Source organism: Lissotriton vulgaris, chromosome 6, assembly GCF_964263255.1.
Source record: "Lissotriton vulgaris chromosome 6, aLisVul1.2, whole genome shotgun sequence".
Classification (NCBI taxonomy): domain Eukaryota; kingdom Metazoa; phylum Chordata; class Amphibia; order Caudata; family Salamandridae; genus Lissotriton; species Lissotriton vulgaris.
In genome coordinates, this window is record NC_141694.1 from 1,255,684,928 (window position 1) to 1,255,708,849 (window position 23,922).

At 43.0% G+C, this 23,922-nt stretch overlaps 1 protein-coding gene across 1 annotated transcript in view; it reads left to right on the forward strand.

Annotated features, from left to right (window-relative positions):
• LOC147708718 (uncharacterized) overlaps window positions 1-23,922 on the forward strand; it is a 202,925-nt gene that overhangs the window by 35,317 nt on the left and 143,686 nt on the right. The window contains exons 8-9 of the mRNA XM_086925388.1: window positions 2,964-3,053; window positions 13,858-13,947. Of these exons, the coding sequence (XP_086781514.1) occupies window positions 2,964-3,053; window positions 13,858-13,947 (180 nt within the window). The remainder of the gene's footprint in view (window positions 1-2,963; window positions 3,054-13,857; window positions 13,948-23,922) is intronic.

Consider the following 23,922-nt stretch of genomic DNA (forward strand, 5'->3'; position numbering starts at 1 on the left):
TCTGCAGTGTTCGCAGATCCTTTTTCTGACTTTTTGAGTGGCCATGCCCACGTAGTACAAATTGCAAGGGCAAGTAATCAGGTAGACCACCCTAGAAGTATTGCAATTTGTTAAGTTTCAGAGTTGACCAATCATTCCATTGTTAAAAGTTGCTGTTTTAGTTGCCTCAGTGAGACAGCAAACAATGCAATTCCCACATGGGTAATAGCCCATGGGTAACATCGAAGGGATGTTATTTACAGTACATTTATAGAGAAAGTCTTTGGCCCGCACTCCTTGTTTCTATTCCTTTTTATCAATGGTAATCTCTTTGGGGGAGCAATCCTGCTTTGCGCTACGTCCTGAAGCGCTGGGTAAACAACATCGCCATCGCTGATATGGGTAACATCATTCCCAGGATGCATCTCGCCATGTAAGATGAAAGAATCATCGTAAGCTAATTTAATCAATGTTCCATGATTTTTATTGTTCGTGAGTTGAGGTTGCAGAACGAGGTAATTTAAATTTTCAAATGTGTGCCTTATGCTCAATATGCCTATATTAGCGATGGCTATGTTATTTACAGTACATTGCCAGTGTGTACTAACATGTCCCTCAAGCTTTTTATTTTTCTGAGGGAGAACACGAGTTTAGGCATTGACACATTTCCACTATTCGGAATATGCCAGTGTTTCTGGATAATTTGGGAGACCAGATTAGAAGCTACGCTATAGGTTGTGATACAGATAGGTTGTGATTCTTGATTTTTCTGTATAGAGCGTGTTTCCAGCAGTGCATCTCTATGGTTGTTTATGGTTGTTTAATGCTCATTTTTTAGCTTGGGCCACCAGTCATCTGAGTAGTTCCTGGCTATCAATTTTTCAGTTAGTTGTTCTGCTTGTTTCCTGCAGTCTTTTTTTTCGGTACAATACCTGATACTCAGGAACTGTCCGAATGGTAGATTCTCTTAAATGCCTGAGGTGAAAGCTATCAAATAAAAGGAAGCAGTTTTTTGTTGTGGGTTTCAAATGTGCATTGGTCTTCAAAGTGCTGTTTTATACAAAAATATTCAGATCCAAAAATACCAACTCCTTTTTTTCCGATGGTGTGTGTGAACTTCAAAAAAGTATTTTGATCATTTAGCCATAATAGGAAAGCATTGGCTGTAGTCTGGTTGCCTTCCCAAATTAGTAAAATGTCATCAATATAGCTCTTCCAAAGTTTGATATGTTGAAGAAAGGGGTTTGCTTGATTGAGGATTCCATGAGTTCGAGATGATGTACATAGAGGCCCGCTACACTGGGGACGAAGATCTCCCCATACTGGTTCCATGCTGTTGGAGGAATAGAATATCCTTGAAACGAACTTATGAGAAAGATTCAACTAACTGCACCTTGTTATAACCTGTCAGAGGCATAACGCAAAATGAAGGGCCCCCTGCAGAATGTGATGAAGGGCCCCTGAGTCTCCCTTATCTCACCGATATTAATTGCCCATTAGCTGTATGGAGGAAGGCAGAAGGACTGGGGCCTCCTGCACCGCATGGGCCGTCAGGGCCTGTGTTTTGGCCCTGGCTGTGGCTGAGAATGAATAAAAGTAGGAGTACACTTATGATGTCCACACTACAAAAAACTGATCTCTTCGAGAAATTACTCCACACAGGTTCATGCAAATCTCACAACACTAATGATGCTTAGCTCAGTGGTGCCCAACCAAATAAACCTCACTCGCTATGGCCACTAAACCAGGACTCTAAATTGGCCAGAGGACACCCAAATCACTCCTGGAGCCTTTAATCTCCACTTCCTGACTTCCAGCACATCTCTTCCAGAGACGCGTGCTCATTTCGCTTTACCTTCGTTTTAATTCCTTTCTCTTTAAAAAAGTAGGACCTAATGTTCACCTTTGAACTTTATAATGGAGATATTTTGAAAACAATTACCATCCCTGGCCACAAGATGTCCTAGTTTCCAAAACGTTGGGAATTGAGAGACGAAAACATCTGTAAGTTATGTTTTCACGACCCTTTCAATTATGTTTTCACAACCTTTTGTCAGCCTCTTCACTCAAAAAAAACATCAGATCACATTCCCCAAATGTAGTGGGCACTTTTGTAAAAAGAACAGCCTTTTTACAAAACTGCAGATTTTGCTACTTTTTTGCGTAACACAAAATCCTGGAGGGTCTTGTTGAGTATTTCAAAAGTTTATAAACTTCAAATATTCTTTCAGCAAGGAAGCTAAAGCCACTGCTCCAACCTTTACATAGAGGAATATTTACAAGCATATTTTGCAAGATAGTCTTCCTATTAGAGGTCACTTCAGGAAGAACATTTGAAGAGATTGATTAGTGACAAAATCAGAAACACAAACAGAGTGTAGACAGACTATTTTGTCAAAAATATCGAGGACAAGAATATCGAGTAGGTAAGAGCAAGTAGGTCAATGTAAATTTACTATTCTTCACTCCAGATCTACGTACCTTGAAGATTTATAGATATATCGTCAAGGTACATATATGAGGAGTTATATGTAGCAAAACTTTACTTACCCTTAGAAACTGACATACATGATATTCTTGTCCTCTATATTTTTGACATGATATTCTGTCCCACAATATTTGTGTTTCCGATATTTTGTCCAAATACCGAAGAGATGCGAGCACTTTCTAGGGTCAGGCCTGTACAAAGAAGTGCCATATGAACATAACTCTGTGTATAGGTACCGTAGTGATATCTACATCTTAAAGGAGTGTAGGTGTTAGAATAATAAAAGGGCATCTAAATCAAATTTTATATACTTAATTATCAATATTTTAGTTAATAGTTTTCTACAATAATATGATAGCGCAATATTAAAATTTTAATTTTCTGACGAACAAAGTTAAGGGTGTTTATTTGTGGGTATAGAGGAAGTGTGGGTCTCATTACTAAAGGCTGGGCTTGGCCTTGATCTTGTCTGAAATCCTTTGTGTCTTCTTGTCAGCTTCCTGTATTGCCTTCTGGAACCACCATGAGACAGAGAAGCTTCTCACTGTTATACAACCCCACACACCATATTGCTGGGAGAAGACTGGTAAGAGTAAGGGTATTTTAATGGATATAAAGGAGCTGTGTATCTGAGCCTTTCAGTAGCCATCCTTGAATGTTATTTGCGGTTCTCTTACATTGAATCTTTTTTTTTTTAGATAACTTTATTTCGGTCAAAGACCATAAAAATGCATGTAAAATACATACAAAAGTGCACAAGTCAGTAAAACAATAAATAGAAGACAGGTCAATAATAAAAATAGATTAAAGTAGATAGTTATCAAGACCTGAAAGTTTACAATTCATAATTGGACACAATTAAACACAAGAATTTATCCATACGTTAAGACCCTACATGCCTGAATACAATATCTGAACCCTGGATTCCTACATAACAGAATCAGCCAGCATTTTCTTATAGTTTCATACGCAGGGAAAAAAAACATAACACGGCAAACATCTTGGCACTTATAGTTACATGCCGGGCAGGCTATATTTTCTGATTTTGCCCATTTACAGGTGAATGCTCTGAGTGGTAGACTGCCATGCCTTAACTGGATGTAAAGCTTCCTCGCAAGGGGTGGATAGATTACATCTATGAATTCCTACACTCGCAATTCAGTTTTCACCAGGAGGAACTCTGCTGACAGTCTTCCTAGGGAACCTGATCTCTGTAAGGCTAATGGGTTCTGCTGCCTCAGCTGACTTTGGATATCCCCGAGCAACACACCTCCGGGGTCTCCCAGAGCTCAGACAGACCAATCCGGATGCTAAGAGTCTCGATGTGGTGCAGCCACGGAATGTTCTTGCCTTTTAGAAGAGCCCAGACCTCTAAAAATTCCTCTATATGGAGCCTGTTCAGGCACTGACCAAAGTCTCTTCGAGTAGAGCATGGGCTGTGCTGCTACTGGTTCTTCTATTGATTCCAGGCCCAGGTCCAGTCGTAGAGGAATGAGTGATGTGCTTGGTGGCAAGCCCAAAAGGCTCCTCATAAAGCCCTGCTCGACACTCAGGAGATTAGATATATTTTTATGGCCCCAAAGTTCTGCACCATACGTCGAGGCCATTCTAGCCTGGAGTCAATATATTTAAATGACCGGGGCTGCCGGCTTGAAATCCGAAAATCTGTGGACTTTGCTAATGCCCCCCATTACTTGGGATAACCTAATAGCTGATTTGGAAATTTGGGAACCCCAGTCAAAATTTTCCGTCAAGGTAATGCCCAGATAGACAAAAGTCTTAACTCTTTCTAAGGCAGAACCATTGAGAATGGGGTTCGGGCGGGTCTGCTTTGGGGGATTGAAAATCATAAACTTGGTCTTGTCCAAGTTTATCTCCAATCCTCGTGAAGCACAGAATGCTGCAAAGCCGTCCAGGGTGCGCTGGATGCCCAATGATGTTTTAGATAGCAACAAGGTGTCAGCCTAGGGGCGTCATTGTCAATTACACCTATTAAATGGTCCACAAGGCCATTGATGTAAAGACAAAATAACGTTGGCACCAAGACGCACTCCTGGCGTACACCCTTCGAAACGGGGAAACGTGCAGAGAGATCTCCGTGCCTCCCACACCTAGCTTGGGCATAGTTTCTAGTGTGAAGCCTAATTAGGATGTTCAATAGATAGGATGGGAGACCCAGTTCTGCTAAGACTTTCCATAATTTTTCCCTTGGAACTAGGTCGAAAGCGGCCCGCAGGTCAACAAAGATGAGATAGAGGCTGCCACCCTCCACTCTCACCGTTTTCCAAAATAAGACCTGCAGCCGAAATATTTGATCCAAAGTTGAAATACCCGTCCTAAACCCAGCCTGGAGTGTCGTCAGTATCTAATTTTCTTCCATCCACCCCTGGATCCTATCTAGGATGATCCTGCCCATTAGTTTCTGTGTGGTGTCTATGAGACTAATAGGCCTATAGTTTGAAGGGGTTAATGGGCAGCCTTTCTTAAAGATAGGGACGATCTCGGCTCCAAGCCAAGTATCTGGCGGGTCAATACCCCTAAGAATTGCCTTATACAAAACCACCAGATACGGTGCCCATATTTTGGGTTGGGATTGGAATAAATCCCCGGGGATTTTATCTAGGCCGGGGGCCTTGTTAGGTAATAGTCTTGCTATTGCAGACTCAACCTCCTTCAGAGTAATTTCTTCAGGCCGTTCTAGATGATACACGTCCCCAACAAGCCGGGAATCCTGCCTCTGATCACCATCCAAGGACCCCACCAGTCGATACTCGTGGCTGGGCCCCGGGACGGCCAACAGGGGACATGCCACAGTTTCCCTTAAGACCAAATCTTCCGTCCCCACCGGTGTATGCTCCTGGAGAGGATCGGGATTGGGAGGGAGTATGGTCTCTTCGCCCGAATTGGCATATAGTGCACCGAAGTGCGCTTCCCACACTGCGGTGCTATATTTAGGGTTGTAGCCATTCCTCCCGCGCTCACACCAGAACTCACAATAGTCCAAAACGACTTGGAGTCCTTTTGTGAGAGTGCAGATCTAAGCTCATTCCATCTGTTCTCCTCCCATTGCTTCTTTCCCCTGATAATGGCCTTTTTATAGTCCAGGCGGACTTTCTTAATGTTAATTCTATCTTCATTATTTATTGCAGAAAACAAATCTTTTTTTGCTTTCCTACAGGCGGCGTCATACCAGGGATGTGTCCTGGCCTGGTGGGATTTTTCCCTTCCCACAGGACTAAACACATCCACAAGCCTGACAGCCAGCTGTTTGTGAATTTCCACAGTTCTACCCTGGGAGTCTAGATCCAATTGTCAATGCCTATATCCCCTATATCTGTTAGCAGCGGTATTGCTATCTGGTATATTTCAGCGAGTTTCATGGGGGAGTCCTGGAGGTAGGGCCATTTAACCCTCTGCCTGTTGTTAGAATTCAAAAGTGGCAACAGCGGACCGTTAGAATCAGGAGCAGGCTTTGTTAGCCCAAAACTCCCAGGTTTGAGTGTTAAGAGAAGGGCATTGTGGTCACTATCTTGTCGTGGGTAGACCCTAAATTCCAACAATGTATCCCAATGTCTGGCTTCCATCATTATATAGTCAATGATAGAAGTTTGCCCCAGTCTGTTAAAAGTGACTGATCCCGGTCTGTCGGGCTCCAATCTCCCATTACACGCCCGCAGAGACATTGAGAGGGAGAAAGACTTAATTTGAAGGACCAATGGGGTCCATGCTCTGACAGTAGAGATCTGCGGATTGGGAACATGCCAGAACCGGTCCTCATCATCCAGCTCTCCCATATCTGAAATCACGAGGGGCTCAAACTGGCAGTTGAAGTCGCCTCCAGCTATTAGGGCGACTCAAGGGTCGAGTGAATGTATAACCTGCTTTAATGTTTCAATAGTATCAGATTCTTGACCACTCTTAAGAGGTCTTGAATAGATGTTTAATATGGCCACCTGGGGCCTATCTTGAGGTGTTAAAAGAACGAATTGGACATCAAGCGAGTTAGTTGATATTTGAACTGCCTGGATACCCAAATGCATGCCCACCCATATTGACAGGCCACCCGAGGGTCTCCCCCTACCCCTAGTTGTAGCCAGGATATCAAAAGTGGCAAAGTCGGCCCTTACACTTTCCTCCAGTGCCCATGTTTCATGCATCAGGCAAATGTCGTGCATTGCCATAAGAGAGCTCCATTCAGGTAAAGCCAGTTTCTTTTTCATCCCGGCCACATTCCAGGACAATATTTGTATACCTCTATCAACTGGCCTGATGTTTATTGATGGTTCACCCTTACATTGGTCAGGCCCAGTACTACACAATAAGATCTTGGACTCTGGTGTCGTTTCCCTTGCCTCACCTCTTAGCATTTCCTCGGAGGAAGGACAGACCCCCACATGCGTAGTACCTGCCCCCGATTCCATCCCACCCTCTGTGATGTTGTTATATGTTGTTAGGTTCTCAGGTATACTACTGTCACCATTACCCACCAATATCGCTGTTTGGATGCCCAGTCTGCTACGTATTTGGGGTAAGGGACCCTGCTTCACAGGGCATCAGTCGACCTGTTCCAACATGCTAAATCTATTTCTTTGAGGGAATAGTGAAAGTAAGGGAATATACGTCTGACAGCCCTCCCAGGATGTTATTCCCTGTTGTATTCTGGGTGGTAAGATGTTCTGGCCCCCCCTCTTGTCGCATACCGCTATTCTGTCCAGTTCTCCGCTGGGGAGTGGGATAGAAATATGACAAGTGTAGGGGGAAAATTTGGGTGTTAGACCAGGATGGCGACCTGCTGCAGATGTATTTTACAGAGCGTCTGTTCCTAAAGTTAATCACAACACAGTTTCCTGCAATAGTTTTAGGTCCAGTCCCAATCCAGTCTACTCTTCTAACACACACTATTTCTCCAGAGACATTAGGGGGGAGAGGCCTGTTGGAGTTAAGCCATTGTATACATTTGTTTTTTAATTCAAAATTATCCTCACTTTTTCCCTGGCTTAAAGGAGGAACCCCAGCAAGGAACACAACATATGGTAGAGACTCAGGAGGAAGATCAATTGAGGGCAGGACAGCTGGAGACCCCTCCTCTGAAGTATTTCTGCTAGCTTGGGCTTGTTGGTCCAGTAAGTTTGCTCTGACTTCAGTGGCCCCCCACGGCACTGTTGTATTTCCAGTGTCTACTTTTCCAACCCTGGGCAGAGGTAGAATAATGTCAGGGGTAGAGTTGCCAGTTACCCGAGCTGGTACAGCTGGTATATTTTTACGTGCTGGTAGAATTTTAGGGTTGGAAGTGGAAGTGGGCTTAATAGTTCTAGGATTCTCCGATGGACTAATCGGCTGGGTTCTCCCTAGACCTATATTGTTGATGGTGGAAACTAATCTATCAAGCCTAGATGTCAGTGATTTAAAATGTGAACCAATAATCTGTTCTATATGAGCTTCGAAATCAGATAATAGATGAGTGACCCAAACAGGAGTTCCCACAGAGGACAGAGAAGGACCAGCAGCAACCTGTGCACAGTCAGGTAGAGTCGTGGATCTTTTAGCTAATTTTTTTACAAGTTAAATTTTCTTACTTCTCAGGCGCGGTTTGGGGACTTTTCTGGCTACAGGGTGTGGAGGGGAATTGGCATCCTCTGGGGTATCATTTACATCAAGAACAATCTGTGCACAGGGCAGCTCTGCAAAAGAGCACATAAGGGAAGAACTGAAGTCAGGGGGAATAACAGCAACAGCTGAAAAATCCCCTACAGACTGGAGAGGGGGGATGGCCGGAGTAATTGATAATCGCCTCTCAGTATTCTCTATGGCAGATGCCACTACCCCGATCGTCTTCTGTAGCATCTTATCAATGGCAGTGAGGCTTGGGAGAGGTAGTGACGTGGCAGCCTGGTGCTTAGTCATGGGGTGAGAGGTAGCAGGCTTAGTATTTTTACCCTTGTCGCACATTCTTATAACCAGGTGGACAAATCCCACAATGCACAATACTTAATACCTACGCCCCACAATATTAAAAAAGGACTGATAGCAAGAAAAAATATTTGCATTGACGGTCCTGCGGCGAAAAGTTTTAGAGTAATTAAATTAAATGTCCAAGATGGAGTGATTTTTAAAAGTACCTTTGGGTATGAATCAATTCCAGGGAAAATAGTAGAGATGTTAAGGGGGTGGCCCAGCCCAGCCTCCTCTGGCCTCTGACGGCCGCAGACGGCCCACCCTTGTCCCGGCGCGTCCCGCACATCTCACGTGGCGGGGATCCAAATTCTCCTTTATACGCCTCCAGGCGCTTGGCAATGCCGTTTTGTGAGATTGCTGGGAGGTGTAGTCAGAGTGTTTAGCGGAGCCAGGCCCGGCCAGTTGGAGAGTGGAGCAAAGTCCGGCCCGGAATACAGCCCCCAACCAGGATGCAGTCACTCGGCGGAGCCAAGCCCGGCCAGGGAAGCAGCGGAGCGAGACCCAGCCCAGAGCACAATCCCCAAGCAGAATACAATGCACAGGGGACTCGGCGGAGCCAGGCCCGGCCAGAAGCAGTAGTGAAGCAGTGTCCAGCCCACGGCTCAGCCCCAAAGAAAATAGCAGGTACACAGAGAACTCGGCCCCAAATTCTCCTTTATACGTCTCTTGGCGCTCGGTCCTGGCGTTTTGTGAGATTGCTGGGAGGTGTAGTCAGAGTGTTTGGCGGAGCCAGGCCCGGCCAGTTGGAGAGCGGAGCAAAGCCCGGCCCGAATACAGCCCCCAACAAGGATGCAGTCACTCGGCGGAGCCAAGCCCGGCCATGGAAGCAGCGGAGCGAGACCCAGCCCAGAGCACAATCCCCAAGCAGAATACAATGCACAGGGGACTCGGCGGAGCCAGGCCCGGCCAGAAGCAGTAGTGAAGCAGTGTCCAGCCCTCGGATCAGCCCCAAAGAAAATAGCAGGTACACAGGGAACTCGGCCCCAAATTCCCCTTTATACGCCTCCTGGCTCTTGGTACTGGCGTTTTGCGAGATTGCTGGGAGGTGTAGTCAGAGCGTTTGGCGGAGCCAGGCCCGGCCAGTTGGAGAGCGGAGCAAAGCCCGGCCCGGAATACAGCCCCCAACCAGGATGCAGTTACTCGGCGGAGCCAAGCCTGGCCAGGGAAGCAGCAGAGCGAGACCCAGCCCAGAGCACAATCCCCAAGCAGAGTACCAGGCACAGGGGTCTCGGCGGAGCCAGGCCCAGCCACAAGCAGTAGTGAAGCAGTGTCCAGCCCGCGGCTCTGCCCCAAAGAAAATAGCAGGTACACCCCCCTGCAGATTGTGATGAAGGGCCCCTGAGTCTCCCTTATACCACCAATATTAATTGCTCTTTTCTCTGTACATCAACAGGGTTATCGACTACTACAGGGATTTTCCTACGGATGCACCCAAGCTCTGTGGTGAGTCTATACCCCTGTTGATGTTCGCAGATGACACTCTTTTAATATCCAAGACCCAACAAGGGCTCCAGAGAGCAATCGGGCGGTTTGAGACCTTCTGTAGCGACTATGGCCTTACCATCAATGTGTCTAAAGCCAAATTTATGGTAATGCATAGGTATAAGCAAGTGAAAGGAATAGCAATAATGAATGGGGAGTTGCTAGAGCAAACCCATTTGTTCTCATACTTGGGTATCACACTGGGTTCAAGGCTGGATTGGAAACCACGCATTAATCAACTAGCTACTATACATGCCCAGCTGGCGGGAGTTCTCTTGAGAGAACTGTGCTCTTCGGCCACCCAACCCATATCTCCGGCACTAAAAATCTATGACACAAAAATACGAGCATCTATATTGTATGGGGCCGAACTATGGGGGTCATGTAACATCTCTGAACTGACAAATGCCCAAAATAAATTTGTATGAGGAATAGCGAGGCTCCCACCATCTACCCCGCTTTTGCTAATATCTATCTTGACCTGGGTTGCCAGAGAATAGAGGATGTAGCGCGCTTTAGACCCATAGCATACTGGCCGAGGATCTGGGTTACCCCAGAGCTCTCCCACTATGCCCAAGCACTAAGCATGAGCGAATTTTGCGGATCTCGCGTTCGCGAATTTTGCGGATTTGCGGATTCGCAATCCGCAAAATCCGCGAATTCCCGCAAATTTGCGGATTTTTTTTTTTTTTGTGTTCGCCCGTGTTTCTGCCAGTTCGCGAGGGTTTTTACAATTTCGCAATTTGCGAACTTACCTGTTGGGTCGCAAGTTTTGCGAACTTGTTGTTTCTACGTGTCCAGCCTGTTTGAGACACTCTTCTTCATCACTGCCACTCTCTGTCACCACTGCCACTCTCTGACTACTCATGCCACCCTCTGGCCCACCCATGCCACCCTCTGTTTCATCACCACACCCTCTGGTTGTCCAGTGTACATTATTTTCGGCAAAGCAAAGCACACCTTCCCTGCCTCAAGTGACCTGAATTAATTTGGGGCTGATTAATGTGTCACAGAATATTTTTTTAGCTGGCACCTGCTTCCTTAGTGCGCCCTGATTAGTGATCTTTTGCACTTGCTAAGTGCTTTCATTGTTGCAAAATTAGTTACAACACCTGCCCTGCCCCAACTGACAATAATGAATTAGGGGCTGATTAATGGATTTTAACTTCCAGCCTGGCTCCTGCTTGTCTCCCTTAGCTGTAATTCAGGACCTTTGTGGCATATGTGTAACTATTCTGAGGTTCAGAGCAGGGTCACATAATAGTTTCAACTGGCAACTGAACTCTGGAGGGGCCCCTCAGGAAGCACTACAGGAAATGGCTACTAATGATGTGCCTGAACTTTTGAACCTGGTAAGTAGTTACTTTCAGTTTTGCTAAGATCGTATTTCTGCAATTTTGCACTTATTCGCAATGCGCGAACTCACGCGAACATTGCGAGCAGTGCGAGCAAAATCCGCTGCTCGCGGATTTGCGGATTTTGCGGGAAATTCGCAAATCTCGCGGATTGCGGATTTCCCGAAAATCCGCAAAATCCGCGAGCGGAACGGATTTTCCGCCCATGCCTACCAAGCACTCCTTGAAGTTAGGAACATGGACACAGCCAATAGAATAAAATGGTTTAGTTAATCCAAGGCTATTTATAATGCCATGGGCTTGGCTGAGCTATGGGATAACCCAGCGCACAATATTTTTCCATCACGCAAGATTCTTAAGAAACTATACTGGTCGATGGTCACAACACAAAATTCCAAAGATGTTCCACCTCTTCACTACATAGGGAGTTTCTTGAGCTTAAACACTTACCAGCTTATGAACCATATTGGGATTTTATTACAATCCCTGAGGACCGGACACGATTCCATCAATATAGGGTGGGTACCCTGTTAATTAATACCTTTGCAAGTAAATAGTCCTCTGGTAATGATGCTATGTGTCCCTTTTGTAGTTCACAACTGGAAAGTCTAGCTCATATATTGTTTATATGCCCTGTGTACAAACTGCCGCGGCTTAGGTGGCTTAGGCCAGTATGTCTTCAAAAAGGTATCAAAAAAGGAACTGAGGCCCTACGGATTTTTAAAACAGACTGTTCGGAAAGCCTAATTATTGCTGTGTCTAAATTTCTCAATTGGATGTGGGCAATTCGAGGGACCAAACTAAAATCAGCTGTTGTCCCAAATGTTTAAATGTCTCCTCCTTATTATGTAAAATGAATTGTCCTTTATTTTTTTTAAAGATTTTTAGATAAAACTTATTACTTTTAAATTGAGTTTCTACCTTTTTAATTATTGATAAAGAATAATCAGAGGACAGATTTTGCCAGTAGGTTTCGTGAAAAGCCCTTATTTATGTATAATTGTCAATGAATCAGCTGTGCTTAATGTACTTTTAAGGTATTGATGATGGTTTTTTTATGTTGTCTTTTATGACATGATTTGAAATAAAGACTTATCTGATACTAAAAAAATTGCTCTTTGGCTGAATGGAGGAAGGCAGAAGGCCTGGGGCCTCCTGCACCGCATGGGCCGTCGGGGCCTGTGTTTTGGCCCTGGCTGAACGTAGGAGTACACTTATGATGTCCACACCTACAAAAATCTGATCTCTTAGAGAAATTACTCCACACAGGTTCATGCAAATCTCACAACACTAATGATGCTTAGCTCAGTGATGGCCAACCAAATAAACCTTACTCGCTATGGCCACTAAATGAGGAGTGTAAATTGTCCAGAGGACACCCAAATCACTCCTGGAGCCTTTAATCGCCACTTCCTGACTTCTAGCACATTAACTCTCTTCCAGAGAATCGTGCTCATTTCCCTTTCCCTTCGTTTTGATTCCTTTCTCTTTAAAAAAGTACGACCTACTGTTCACCTTTGAACTTTATAATAGAGATATTTTGAAAACAATTACCATCCCTGGCCACAAGATGTCCTAGTTTCCAAAAAGTTGGGAACTGAGAGACGAAAATATCTGTAAGTTATGTTTTCACGACCCTTTCAATTATGTTTTAACAACCTTTTGTCAGCCTCTTCACTCAAAAAAAAACATCAGATCACATTCCCCAAATGTAGTGGGCACTTTTGTAAAAAGAACAGCCTTTTTACAAAACTGCAGATTTTGCGACTTTTTTGCAAAATGCAAAATCCTGGAGGGTCTGGTTGAGTATTTCAAAAGTTTATAAACTTCAAATATTCTTTCAGCAAGGTAGCAAAAGCCACTGGTCCATCCTTTACATAGAGGAATATTTACAAGCATATTTTACAAGATAGTCTTCCTATTAGAGGTCACTTCAGGAAGAACATTTGAAGAGATTAATTAGTGACAAAATCAGAAACACAAATAGAGTGTGTACAGACTATTGTGTCAAAAATATCGAGGACAAGAATATCGAGTAGGTAAGTGCAATTAGGTAAATGTAAATTTACTATTCTTAACTCCAGATCTACGTACCTTGAAGATTTATAGATATATCGTCAAGGTACATATATGAGGAGTTAAAGGTAGCAAAACTTTACTTACCCTTAGAAACTGACATACATGGTATTCTTGTCCTCTATATTTTAGACATTATATTCTGTCCCACAACATTTGTGTTTCCGATATTTTGTCCAAATACCGAAGAGATGCGAGCACTTTCTAGGGTCAGGCCTGTACAAAGAAGTACCATATGAACATAACTCTGTGTATAGGTACCGTAGTGATATCTACATCTTAAAGGAGTGTAGGTGTTAGAATAATAATAAGTCATCTAAATTAAATGTTATATACTTAATTATCAATATTTTAGTTCATAGTTTTTCTACAATATTATGGTAGCGCAATATTAAAATTGTTATATTCTGACAAACAAAGTTAAGGGTGTTTATGTGTGGGCATAGAGGAAGTGTGGGTCTCATTACTAAAGGCTGGGCTTGGCCTTGATCTTGTCTGAAATCCTTTTTGTCTTCTTGTCAGCTTCCTGTATTGCCTTCTGGAACCACCACGAGACAGAGAAGCTTCTCACTGTTATACAACCCCACACACCATATTGCTGGGAGAAGACTGGTAAGAGTAAGGGTATTTTAATGGATATAAAGGACCTATGTATCTCAGCCTTTCAGTAGCCATCCTTGAATGTTATTTGCAGTTCTCTTACATTGAATCTTTCCTAAGTACAATCTCATCTCCCAACCCTTGCTTCCAATCCATAACTAAACAGTCCAATCTCTACACAATCCCTTTTCTATAATTTCTTGTCAGCCCATAATACCGCACCATGCCACTAAGATTTCCTACCAGTATTTACCCTTTTCCTCTTTCGCATATTTGCTAGGTCAGAAACCGCTTCATTTCTGCTTCCTTATTCATCTCTCCTATTGCATTCCTCACTTCCCCTACCTACCATTGTAGAGGGAATAAGTTTAGTAAAAGTGACCACTTCTGATGGTGATTTTACAATGCCTTCAAGGACAATCAAGTCAACAGGGTCATTATACAGGTTTGCAGTGGACCTTGCCATAAACCCCTCAAGGACATAGTAGGAGGGCTCGATATGTTTTGGCTAACATAATTTACCAAATGAACATTTTACGATTTATATGCACATGCTCCTCATACTCTTCATGAGACTGTATTGGGTAGATAATATTGCCAGTTAAAAGACATTATGTTTGTGTTGGATCTCAATGACATCAACACTACCAACATCCTCGACAGCATGAACAACATCCAACTCACCCAACTCGCTCATGACCCCATGCACACCGCAGGCCTCACACTAGACCCAATCTTCATCTCCAGTGACAACCTCAGGTACAACCACACCACAGAACTCACCTGGACTGACCACTCCATCATTCACCTCAACATCACCAGCTCACTGACTGCTGCCCCCAGTCTACCCAATCCCCCCACTACAGCTGAAGCAAAGTCTTAAAGGACACATGGATCAATACCCTCATCACCACCCGCCTCATGTCCTCCAACAACCTAGACCAGAACATCAGAAACTGCACCAACAGCTTTGCTTCCATTGGCAACAACCCACAGAAAGTTCACTAAGTAGGCTAGCTGGGACACTGAAGACCTCCGAACAACTAAACAGCACCGTAAACAACTGGAAAGGAGATGCGCACCAACAAGGACACAACCAACAAGACCAACTTCAACACAACCCTCAACCTCTGATTCAGACAGTTGAGAGAATTGAAGAAAAAGGCCTTACCCTCATGCTTTGAATCAAGCTCTAATAACAGCAAACAACTCTTCCAAAGCGTCAAAGAATTCTCCAACCCCTCAGCGGCAACTAACAACATTACCCCCGCACAGGAATTCTGCAACAACCTTGCAACGTCTACAGATACTTTAAACCCTAGCCCAAGGCCACTGACTTCTTTAAGCAACACAACAACCCCGCTACCACCAGAGACATCCGACTAACTGAATGGGGACTGCTCCCCCCACAGGACACTGCCTCCATCGTGAACTCGGTCCATTCAGACCCCAACTGGCTTTTGCCCTCACCTCATCTTTAACCTAGGCGAAGCCAGAATAGCGATTCTCCAATCAACATACAAGAAGAATTTTGATTCCATTAAAGACAATTGAGGTTTACATTATGCAATGACCTTCTATTGCTGCCGCAACATGTAGCCCTTTAAAGACCAATAAGCAATAGAATGTCCAGACAATATGTATATCCAGGGCACACAGTCATCATCATCTTTAAGCTGCGACAAAACAGGACAACATTTTCATTTTCTGTCAAGCTTTATAATAAGTTGTCTGCAAATAGAATTCAAGCAAAGTAAAAAAAAATCTTTATTTCAGCCTTTGAGGCCATAAAAGCACAAATAAAAAGTACTGACATTGTAATGCACATGCACTTTATATCTGGGAAATTAAAATGCGTGAATAGTGTTGGACTTTTTTTGTGCAAAAAAAATTAATTCACAAGTACTTGATGCTATAACACTATCAATTATAAACCTGTTAACAAACTTAAATAATACCTTCATCCTAGTCATTCTTTTTGTTTTTACATTTTTTTTTATTTTCTCCTCGTAGGGTGAGGAGGAAGGGATAATGTTAGCCTCTGAAGGCTACCTGTGGTGATCTGCATTGTCCTCTGCTTGTTGTGGTTCTATTACTGAACCTTGTGATGTCACCTGTGAGGTTTTCTTGCTCAGGCATTTCACCCCTGGATTCCTTTCGTGGCAGTTGCAGCTGTCTTCTCTCCCCCAAGCTGGACGGCTCTCTTATCTACAATAAATCCTTATCAACTATTTCCTGTCTGCGCCTCATCTTTACAATGGCGACAGAGGATGGTCAGCTTTTCTTCAGCTGAGCAGTGAAAGTGAAGACATTCAGCGCTGCGACAGTAAGAACATTTCCTTTATCTTCGATCAACACCAACGTGAGTACCCTCTTCAAACTGTTACTTCGCTTGCCGTACTCACTGAGAGCCGTCACAGCTGCAGGATTTACCCTGCTATTTTTTCTACCGTTTAAACTTTAACTACATTTAAACCACGTGCGACATTCAAGCCGTGTATGACTTTCCCGGCCCCAAGCTGCGTGCGACATTCAAGCCGTGTGTGACTTTCCCGGCGTCAAGCTGCGTTTGACATTTAAACTGCGTGTAACTTACTGAAACCTTTCTTCAACCATTCAAAACTGCTTTACCGTTTTTTCGGCGTTTTCCCTGCTGCACGCATCTCCTTCGCATGTTCTTTCCTCTTCGAGCGACGCTTTGTTATGATCACGTCTTAGATTTCCAAACGGACTCAAACCTAACGTCATCACGCCTCACGTTGGTGGTTACCATAGCGATCTCACGCTGCTTTTCATTCGGCTACCACGTCACTGTCACTCGTCACAAAGGCTTCATCTCTGCTGGATTCGAGTGCATTTTTCTACACGTCACAAAGGATTCATTTGCATTAAAAGCTCATCTGCTGTCCCCTAGACTTCTCTGTTTTTGCCGTGCACAGCAAATTAACTACAAAGTCTTTGCCTTCGCTGATGCACACAGCTTTATTTTTTTTTCTTCACTTTGTTTATCTACACGCTGACGTGCACAGCTAAAGCACGCAGCAATCAACTTCTTCTTTTACACGCTGATGTGCTCAGCTCTATTTGCACATAGCAAAAATACCACATTCTCGCGCTGATGCGTACAGCTTATACTTACTTCAACATTGTCTACTTTACAAAGGGAAAAACTACAAAGGGAAAAACTACATTTTCGCGCTGATGCACACAGCTTATACCTACCATTACAACGTTTACACGCTGATGTGCACAGCATCTGCACATCTCAAAAGATTATCTACACTACTGTACTACAGTTTTTTTTTCTTCTACTATTTATTCATCGCTAATTACAAGCTCCATCTGGAGACTTTGTTTATTTTTTACAGTAGTTATTTTTTTTTTCTTTCATTTTCACTGTTAAGTTTATATTATCCAAAAAATAGAAGATCTGACGATGCAAAGCGTTTCTCCACCTGCTCCATTCCTTCAGACTCCTGGAGATCCTCCTCTTGAATGGAAACTCTGGTTGAGATCTTTCATGGCTTACTTAGGTGCTATCGATGGCCTTAGATATCGTGCAGAAAGAAAAAAAAGTCTTATGTATTATCATCTTGGTGTGGAAGGTCAAAATGTTTTTGACCATTTACCTCCTTATGTTCCTCCTCCTGGTGAAGCTCCAGATGAATTTGATATAGCCATAGCCAAATTAGACAAATATTTTGTCAAAACTAAAAACATGGTTGCACATCGTTACAAATTTTTCACCAGGGCCCAAAAACCTGAAGAAAGCATTGATACCTTTGTTACTGCCTTGAAAATCCTTGCTTCAAAATGTGAATTTGATAATTTCACCTCACAACTTATTAGGGATCAACTAGTTGCCCGTTGTTCTTGCAAACAAATTCAAGGGAAATTACTATCTTGCAAAGACCCTTCCCTAGATAAGGCTATTGACATAGCTAAAAGCATAGAGACATATTTAGAAGATTCTAAACAATTAGAAGTGTCCCTCTCCAATACTTCTATTTCAAGTGCAGTCTCCTCTAAAATGCCTGTTTCTACCAAAGTACCCAGTTTTATTCCTCGTGACACACGTGGTTATTTTAGAAGAATGGGAACTTCTGGTACCAGAAGACCCTTTATGCCTAATAGACAATTTAGTCAAAGTACTTTTTGTTTCAGATGTGGTTCTTCTTACCATTTTTCTAACTTCAAAAATTGTCCTGCTGCCAACCAACAATGCAGCCAATGTGGAAAAAATTGTCATTTCTCAAAAGTGTGCATGAGAGGTAGAAGAGGCAATGTACGATGTGTTATGAATGAGGTTGATCTTTCTTCTGATTTGAATTCTCCAATGTCTTCTTCTGAATATTCTGATTCCACTGAACATTCTGATTGTGATGTAACTACTCAAGAGTATGTTGTTGTAGTAAAAGATAGTGACAACCTCAGCCATACATTTGATGTTCCTGATCCCGAAGTTGATACCATTATTGATAATTATCATATTCTTTTGCTCGTAGACACCGGAGCTCGCATCACCATCGTTTCTCACGACAAATACTCTCATTTTTGGCGAGACAAGTGTTTACTTCCTCCTGATGTTCTGTCTGTAGCTTTTGAAGGGAGCAGGATTAACCTTTTAGGATACTTCTGGGCTGAAATCTCTATTTTTGGCAAATACATTAAGGGGAAGGTTTATGTTGCCAAACGAGGCATCAATGTCCTTGGTCTCCTACATCAGGCTGAATTTGGTATCACCATCAAACCTGGATTACCCAATCCTGTATTTATTGAAGGGTGCAATTCCTCTTGTTCCAAATCCTCACCTTCTTTTCCTGTATGCAACATTTTAAATGGTAAATGGTGGGAAAGTAAATATGAGAAAATTTTTGAAGATCGGCTTGGCAAAATCACCAATTTTCAGCATTTCATTAAGGTCAAAGACAACATTACCCCAGTCAAACACAAACTCAGAAATGTCCCACTTAGCATTAGAGACGACTTATCCAAACACCTTAAGTCACTATGTGAACAGGAAATTATTGAGAAAGTTGAATCCACGTTATGGCTTTCTCCCATTGTTCTTGCCAGGAAAAGGTCCGGTGACCTTAGGATGTGTGTGGATTTACGCAGCCTTAATGAGGCCATCTGGGTCGATGGCTTTCCCCTTCCCCGTATTGAAGATTTAATAGCTAAGGTGGGCTCATCTACTTGGTTTTCCAAACTTGACCTTAAGGCAGCTTACCACCAGATTGAATTGCATCCTCTCTCACGACATCTCACTGCTTTTGTAACGCCTGATGGTGTTTTCCAATTTCGTCGCCTCCCTTTTGGCTTAGCTTCTGCCGCTACTGTTTTTCAGCGTATCATGTCTGAAATGTTTGAGGAACTTTCTAACGTAGTTGTCTTCCAAGATGACATCCTCATTTTTACTCAAACTGAGACTGAACATGAGAAGACCATTGACCAAGTTTTTAGTATTCTAGAACGAAGAGGCGTAACTTTACAGAAAAGCAAGTGTGTATTCAAAACCAGAGAGGTAGAATACCTTAGTCATACCATTTCTGAGAGTGGCATCAAACCCAGACCTGGTTTAGTCAAGAGCATTGTTGAAGCTCCCCCTCCCTCTAACAAAGAACAACTTTTGTCTTTTCTTGGCCTTTGTGAGTTTTACTCAAAATTCATGAGAGACTATGCCAAAACTACTGAATGTTTTAGACTACTTCTTAAAAAAGGTGCTACCTTCAGCTGGTCTGATGAGTGTGAAAAAGGCTTTCAGCTTATTAAAGAGCACATTACTAAAGCTCCTGCTCTCCAACCCTTCAATGGCGATAGAGAAACCGTAATCACTGTTGATGCCTGTGAATATGGTTTAGGAGCTGTTCTTTCACAATTAGCTTATGGGAAGGAATTTACAGTGGGGTTTGCCTCCAGGACCCTTCGTCCTGTGGAAAGAAAATATTCTGTTATAGAAAAAGAGCTCCTAGCTTGCGCTTGGAGTGTTGAGAAATTCAAGTCTTACTTATGGGGCAGACCATTTGTTCTTCAGACCGACCATCGACCTCTTGTCGATATTTTGTCAGGCAGAAATATCAAGCGTACCACTGCACGTTTGGCCAGACTTTCCACTAAACTTTTGGAGTTCAATTTTAAAGTCATTTATATCCCAGGTGGCAAAAACAAACGGGCAGATTGTTTGTCCCGGTTACCGATACAAGACTCTGATGAAAATGATTGGGAAACTGAGATCGAAGAATGCTTTGTAGCCAACATTTCCGAAGATTCCATCTCTTTTGCTGAAAGTGATTGGATCAAAGCTGTTGAAAGCGATGTTGTTCTCAAAGATGTAACTTCTTTCATTCAAAAGGGTTGGCCCAAAGAAAAATATCTTTCTTCCGAACTTCAAATTTATTGGAAAATTAATTCAGAGCTTTCTTTAGAAAATGGTAAAGTTGTTAGAGGCAATAAATTCATTCCCCCTTCTGTCTATCGGGAGAAAATAATTGCCGATGCCCATTCTGGACATCTAGGAGCCACTATTACCAAGAGAAATGTCAGATCAAACTTTTGGTGGCCTAAAATGGATAATCAAATTGTTGAAGCCATTAAAGTTTGTTCACCTTGCAACACCAGTGACAAGGTCCTTGTCTTGGAAGGTGTTAGTAATTCTGTTGTTCCTCCTCCTATCAGAGCCTGGCAGAAAATTGGTCTGGATTTTCTTGGTCCATTCCACGTCCTTCCCAACACTTCCAAATATTTCTTGGTTCTCGTTGATCACCTTTCTAGATGGGTTGAAGTTGAAACCATCAATGTTCACAACTCCAAAAGTGTCATTGATTGCTTGAGTAAGATATTCTTGAGGGAGGGTTGTCCAGAAGAAATTCTCACCGACAACGGTGTACAGTTTATTTCCAAGGAAATGGGTGTTTTCTTGAAAAATTGCTGTATTAAGCACACCAGAACTCCCTTGTACCATCCCCAAAGCAATGGCAAGACCAAGAGATTCAATAGAGTCATTGTTGAATGTGTGCAAGCTGCTTTCAGGTCTAATAATTGTATTTTTCAAGCTGTAAGAGATCTTATTTGGTCTTATCGTATTTCCCCTCATGTTACTACTGGTTTTTCTCCCTTCGAACTCATGAGAGGAAGGAAAGCCTGTTCTCGAGCTTTCCCTTTTTGGATGGCCAAAAGTTCTCACCGGGGCTGTGACTTAGAAGAGGTTTGGCAATGTGCTAACAAAAAATCTTCAAGTTCTCTGTCCAATAATGAACAATTATGCAAAAAGTCTTTTCCCAGCATTCGTACAGGTGATTGGGTTAGAATTAAAAATCCTGTCACTGTCAAAAAAGGTTTCTCAAAATTTCTTGATTCTCAACAGGTTGTGGAAGTTTGCAAAAATGCTGTCAAATTGTCTAATGGTAATTGGTGGAGCACTTCTCGTGTTGCCAAAGATCCTTCCCGTGCAATTGCTCCTTCTCCTAGATTTGTCAATGTTGGGAATAGTTTAAGGAAAAATTCTAGAGCTACTGTTAGACCTAACAGATTTCGTGATTTTGTCTAATTTGTTTTTTTTTTGTTATTATTCTACTTTCAGGTTTGTTTTTTTTAAAAAAGGGGGGAGGTGTGTGGTGATCTGCATTGTCCTCTGCTTGTTGTGGTTCTATTACTGAACCTTGTGATGTCACCTGTGAGGTTTCCTTGCTCAGGCATTCCACCCCTGGATTCCTTTCGTGGTAGTTGCAGCTGTCTTCTCTCCCCCAAGCTGGACGGCTCTCTTATCTACAATAAATCCTTATCAACTATTTCCTGTCTGCGCCTCATCTTTACACTACCATTTTGCAAGTTTAAAGCCATCCAGTGGCCACAGGTCGTAAATAACATTTAGCAAAAGTATTCGCATTAGATCAATCTGCTACTTTTAAAATATTTGTTAGCAACCTACCTGCCCAGAAAACCTTACTAGCCTTTGCACTTCTGAGGAATAGGCACCTTATCTGGAAAGGTCTACTCTTACCTCACTTATTACTACTCTCGCCCAACTAGCTAAAGTGGCTATGGAGACTGCCTTATAGGGTTTGACGTAACTCAGCAACAACTGTTCCTCACCATCTGCCCTAAACTCCAGCACCTTACTCTCATACATTTTACCAAACATAGCTTTTCACACTCAGGGAAAAAAAGAATACAAAACAGGCTCAGACATTATTTTAGTCCTTTTCAATATGCTACAATGTACCCCTTCAGGAGAATAGAATCTATTTGAAGTCTCCAACGCTTTAACGTGGGAAACCCTTCTAAAAGAAATTAGACAAAATAAAGTTGCTAACTTCAGAAAGAGGAGAGACCTCTTGGCAGCCTACGTAGTGGCTCCCACCACACACTTATCACAAGGCTGCACAACAGAGGCATCCAAGGAGCTGCTCTCAGATGGATCGCCTCTCCTCACCAGAAGAATGAAAAAGTAATTTTACCCTTCACCTTCGAACCAAAGAAATCATCTGTGGACTAGGATGCTCAGTCATCCCCACCCTTTTTAAAACTTATATGACACCTCTGCCCAGCATCATAAAAAAACATGGACTGGTATCATATGCTATGCTGATGACACACAACTCATTCTCTCCCTCTCCGAAGACACCACCAACACCAAGACCGACTTCAACAACTGCATTATAAACATTGCCAAATAGATGAACGACAACTGCCTGAAGCTCAACACAGACAAGATAGAGGGACAGATCTTTGGAAACAAAAGCTCCCCATGGATGCATCCTGGTGGCCCTCTTAACTCAGACCCCCAATGAGCATGCTACTACAAATCGACTACAGACCATGCAGAACACAGAAGGCATGGATCTCGTTAGACAAACCACATCACCCCCTACCTCAGGGAAATCAACTGGCTATCAAGCTCCTGGCCCCTGCATACAAGGCCCTACACAACTGCGCACCCACCTACTTGAACCATCGCCTGACCTTCCATCAGCCCACCAGACATCTCCGCTCCACTTCCGTCTCTAACCTTCAACCACGCATCTGATGTAGCAGATGCAGAGGTCGCTCCTTCTCCCACCTAGCAAGGAAGACATGGCTTGAGCTACCCCATTATCTCTGGACCTCCCCATCTGTTCCAGAGTTTTGAAGAGATGGGGAGCCCCTGAAGACCTGGCTATTCAGCTAATCAACTGGACAGTGCCATCAGCTGTATACCCTCACGGGTGACAATAAGTGCTCTACAAATCTACTGATTGATTGATGCTGAGAGGCCGTATGGAGTGAATGCCTGCTGTTCGTGGCAACACATTTGAAGGGAATCTATGTCTAGCTAATTTGAGGAACATCAAAGTAAATATATTGATGCACCCTGTATGAACCTTTGTTGTTTTTATTCCTTAGTATAGTCATTGAAAGAGCGTGCCTAGAAATAACCATTAGCAAAATTTAATTTTCTATATATGTTATCAAATTCTCAAGATTTTCATATTCAGCTATTGTTCCAGTGGATGGACACTTTATTGATTAATATAATTATTTGAATTCTCCCTGGAATACTGATACTGGCTCAGCTAGTCCAAGGCAGTAGAATGGTCACACTAAGTATTCTTATTTGCCTGTGTTCCAGGTTCAGTGAAGGTCTGGAAACCAGCAGTTGCAATTGGCCTTTTGGTCTTCCTATAGGGGTGCTTATAGATGTATTCGCCTCATGCTCAGTAGTAAAAGCTATTAATTGCCTGTTCTCCTTGTCTTATCCCCTCACATACATAGTAGTCAATTAATGGGTTATGCTCTCAGTACATGGTATTAACTAATGTTAACAAACTTTGCAGTGGGCAATAGTGGATAATACCTTAAAATCAGCTTTAGAGAAGAACTCTCCGGACACTCTTAATCATTAGTGAACCCACGAATATGGGCGGTGAGATCAGAGTGCAATTACAAAAAAAAAAATGAAGATGCATGAGTGTAGTACCAATAAATAGCACACACTGCATAGCCAGACTA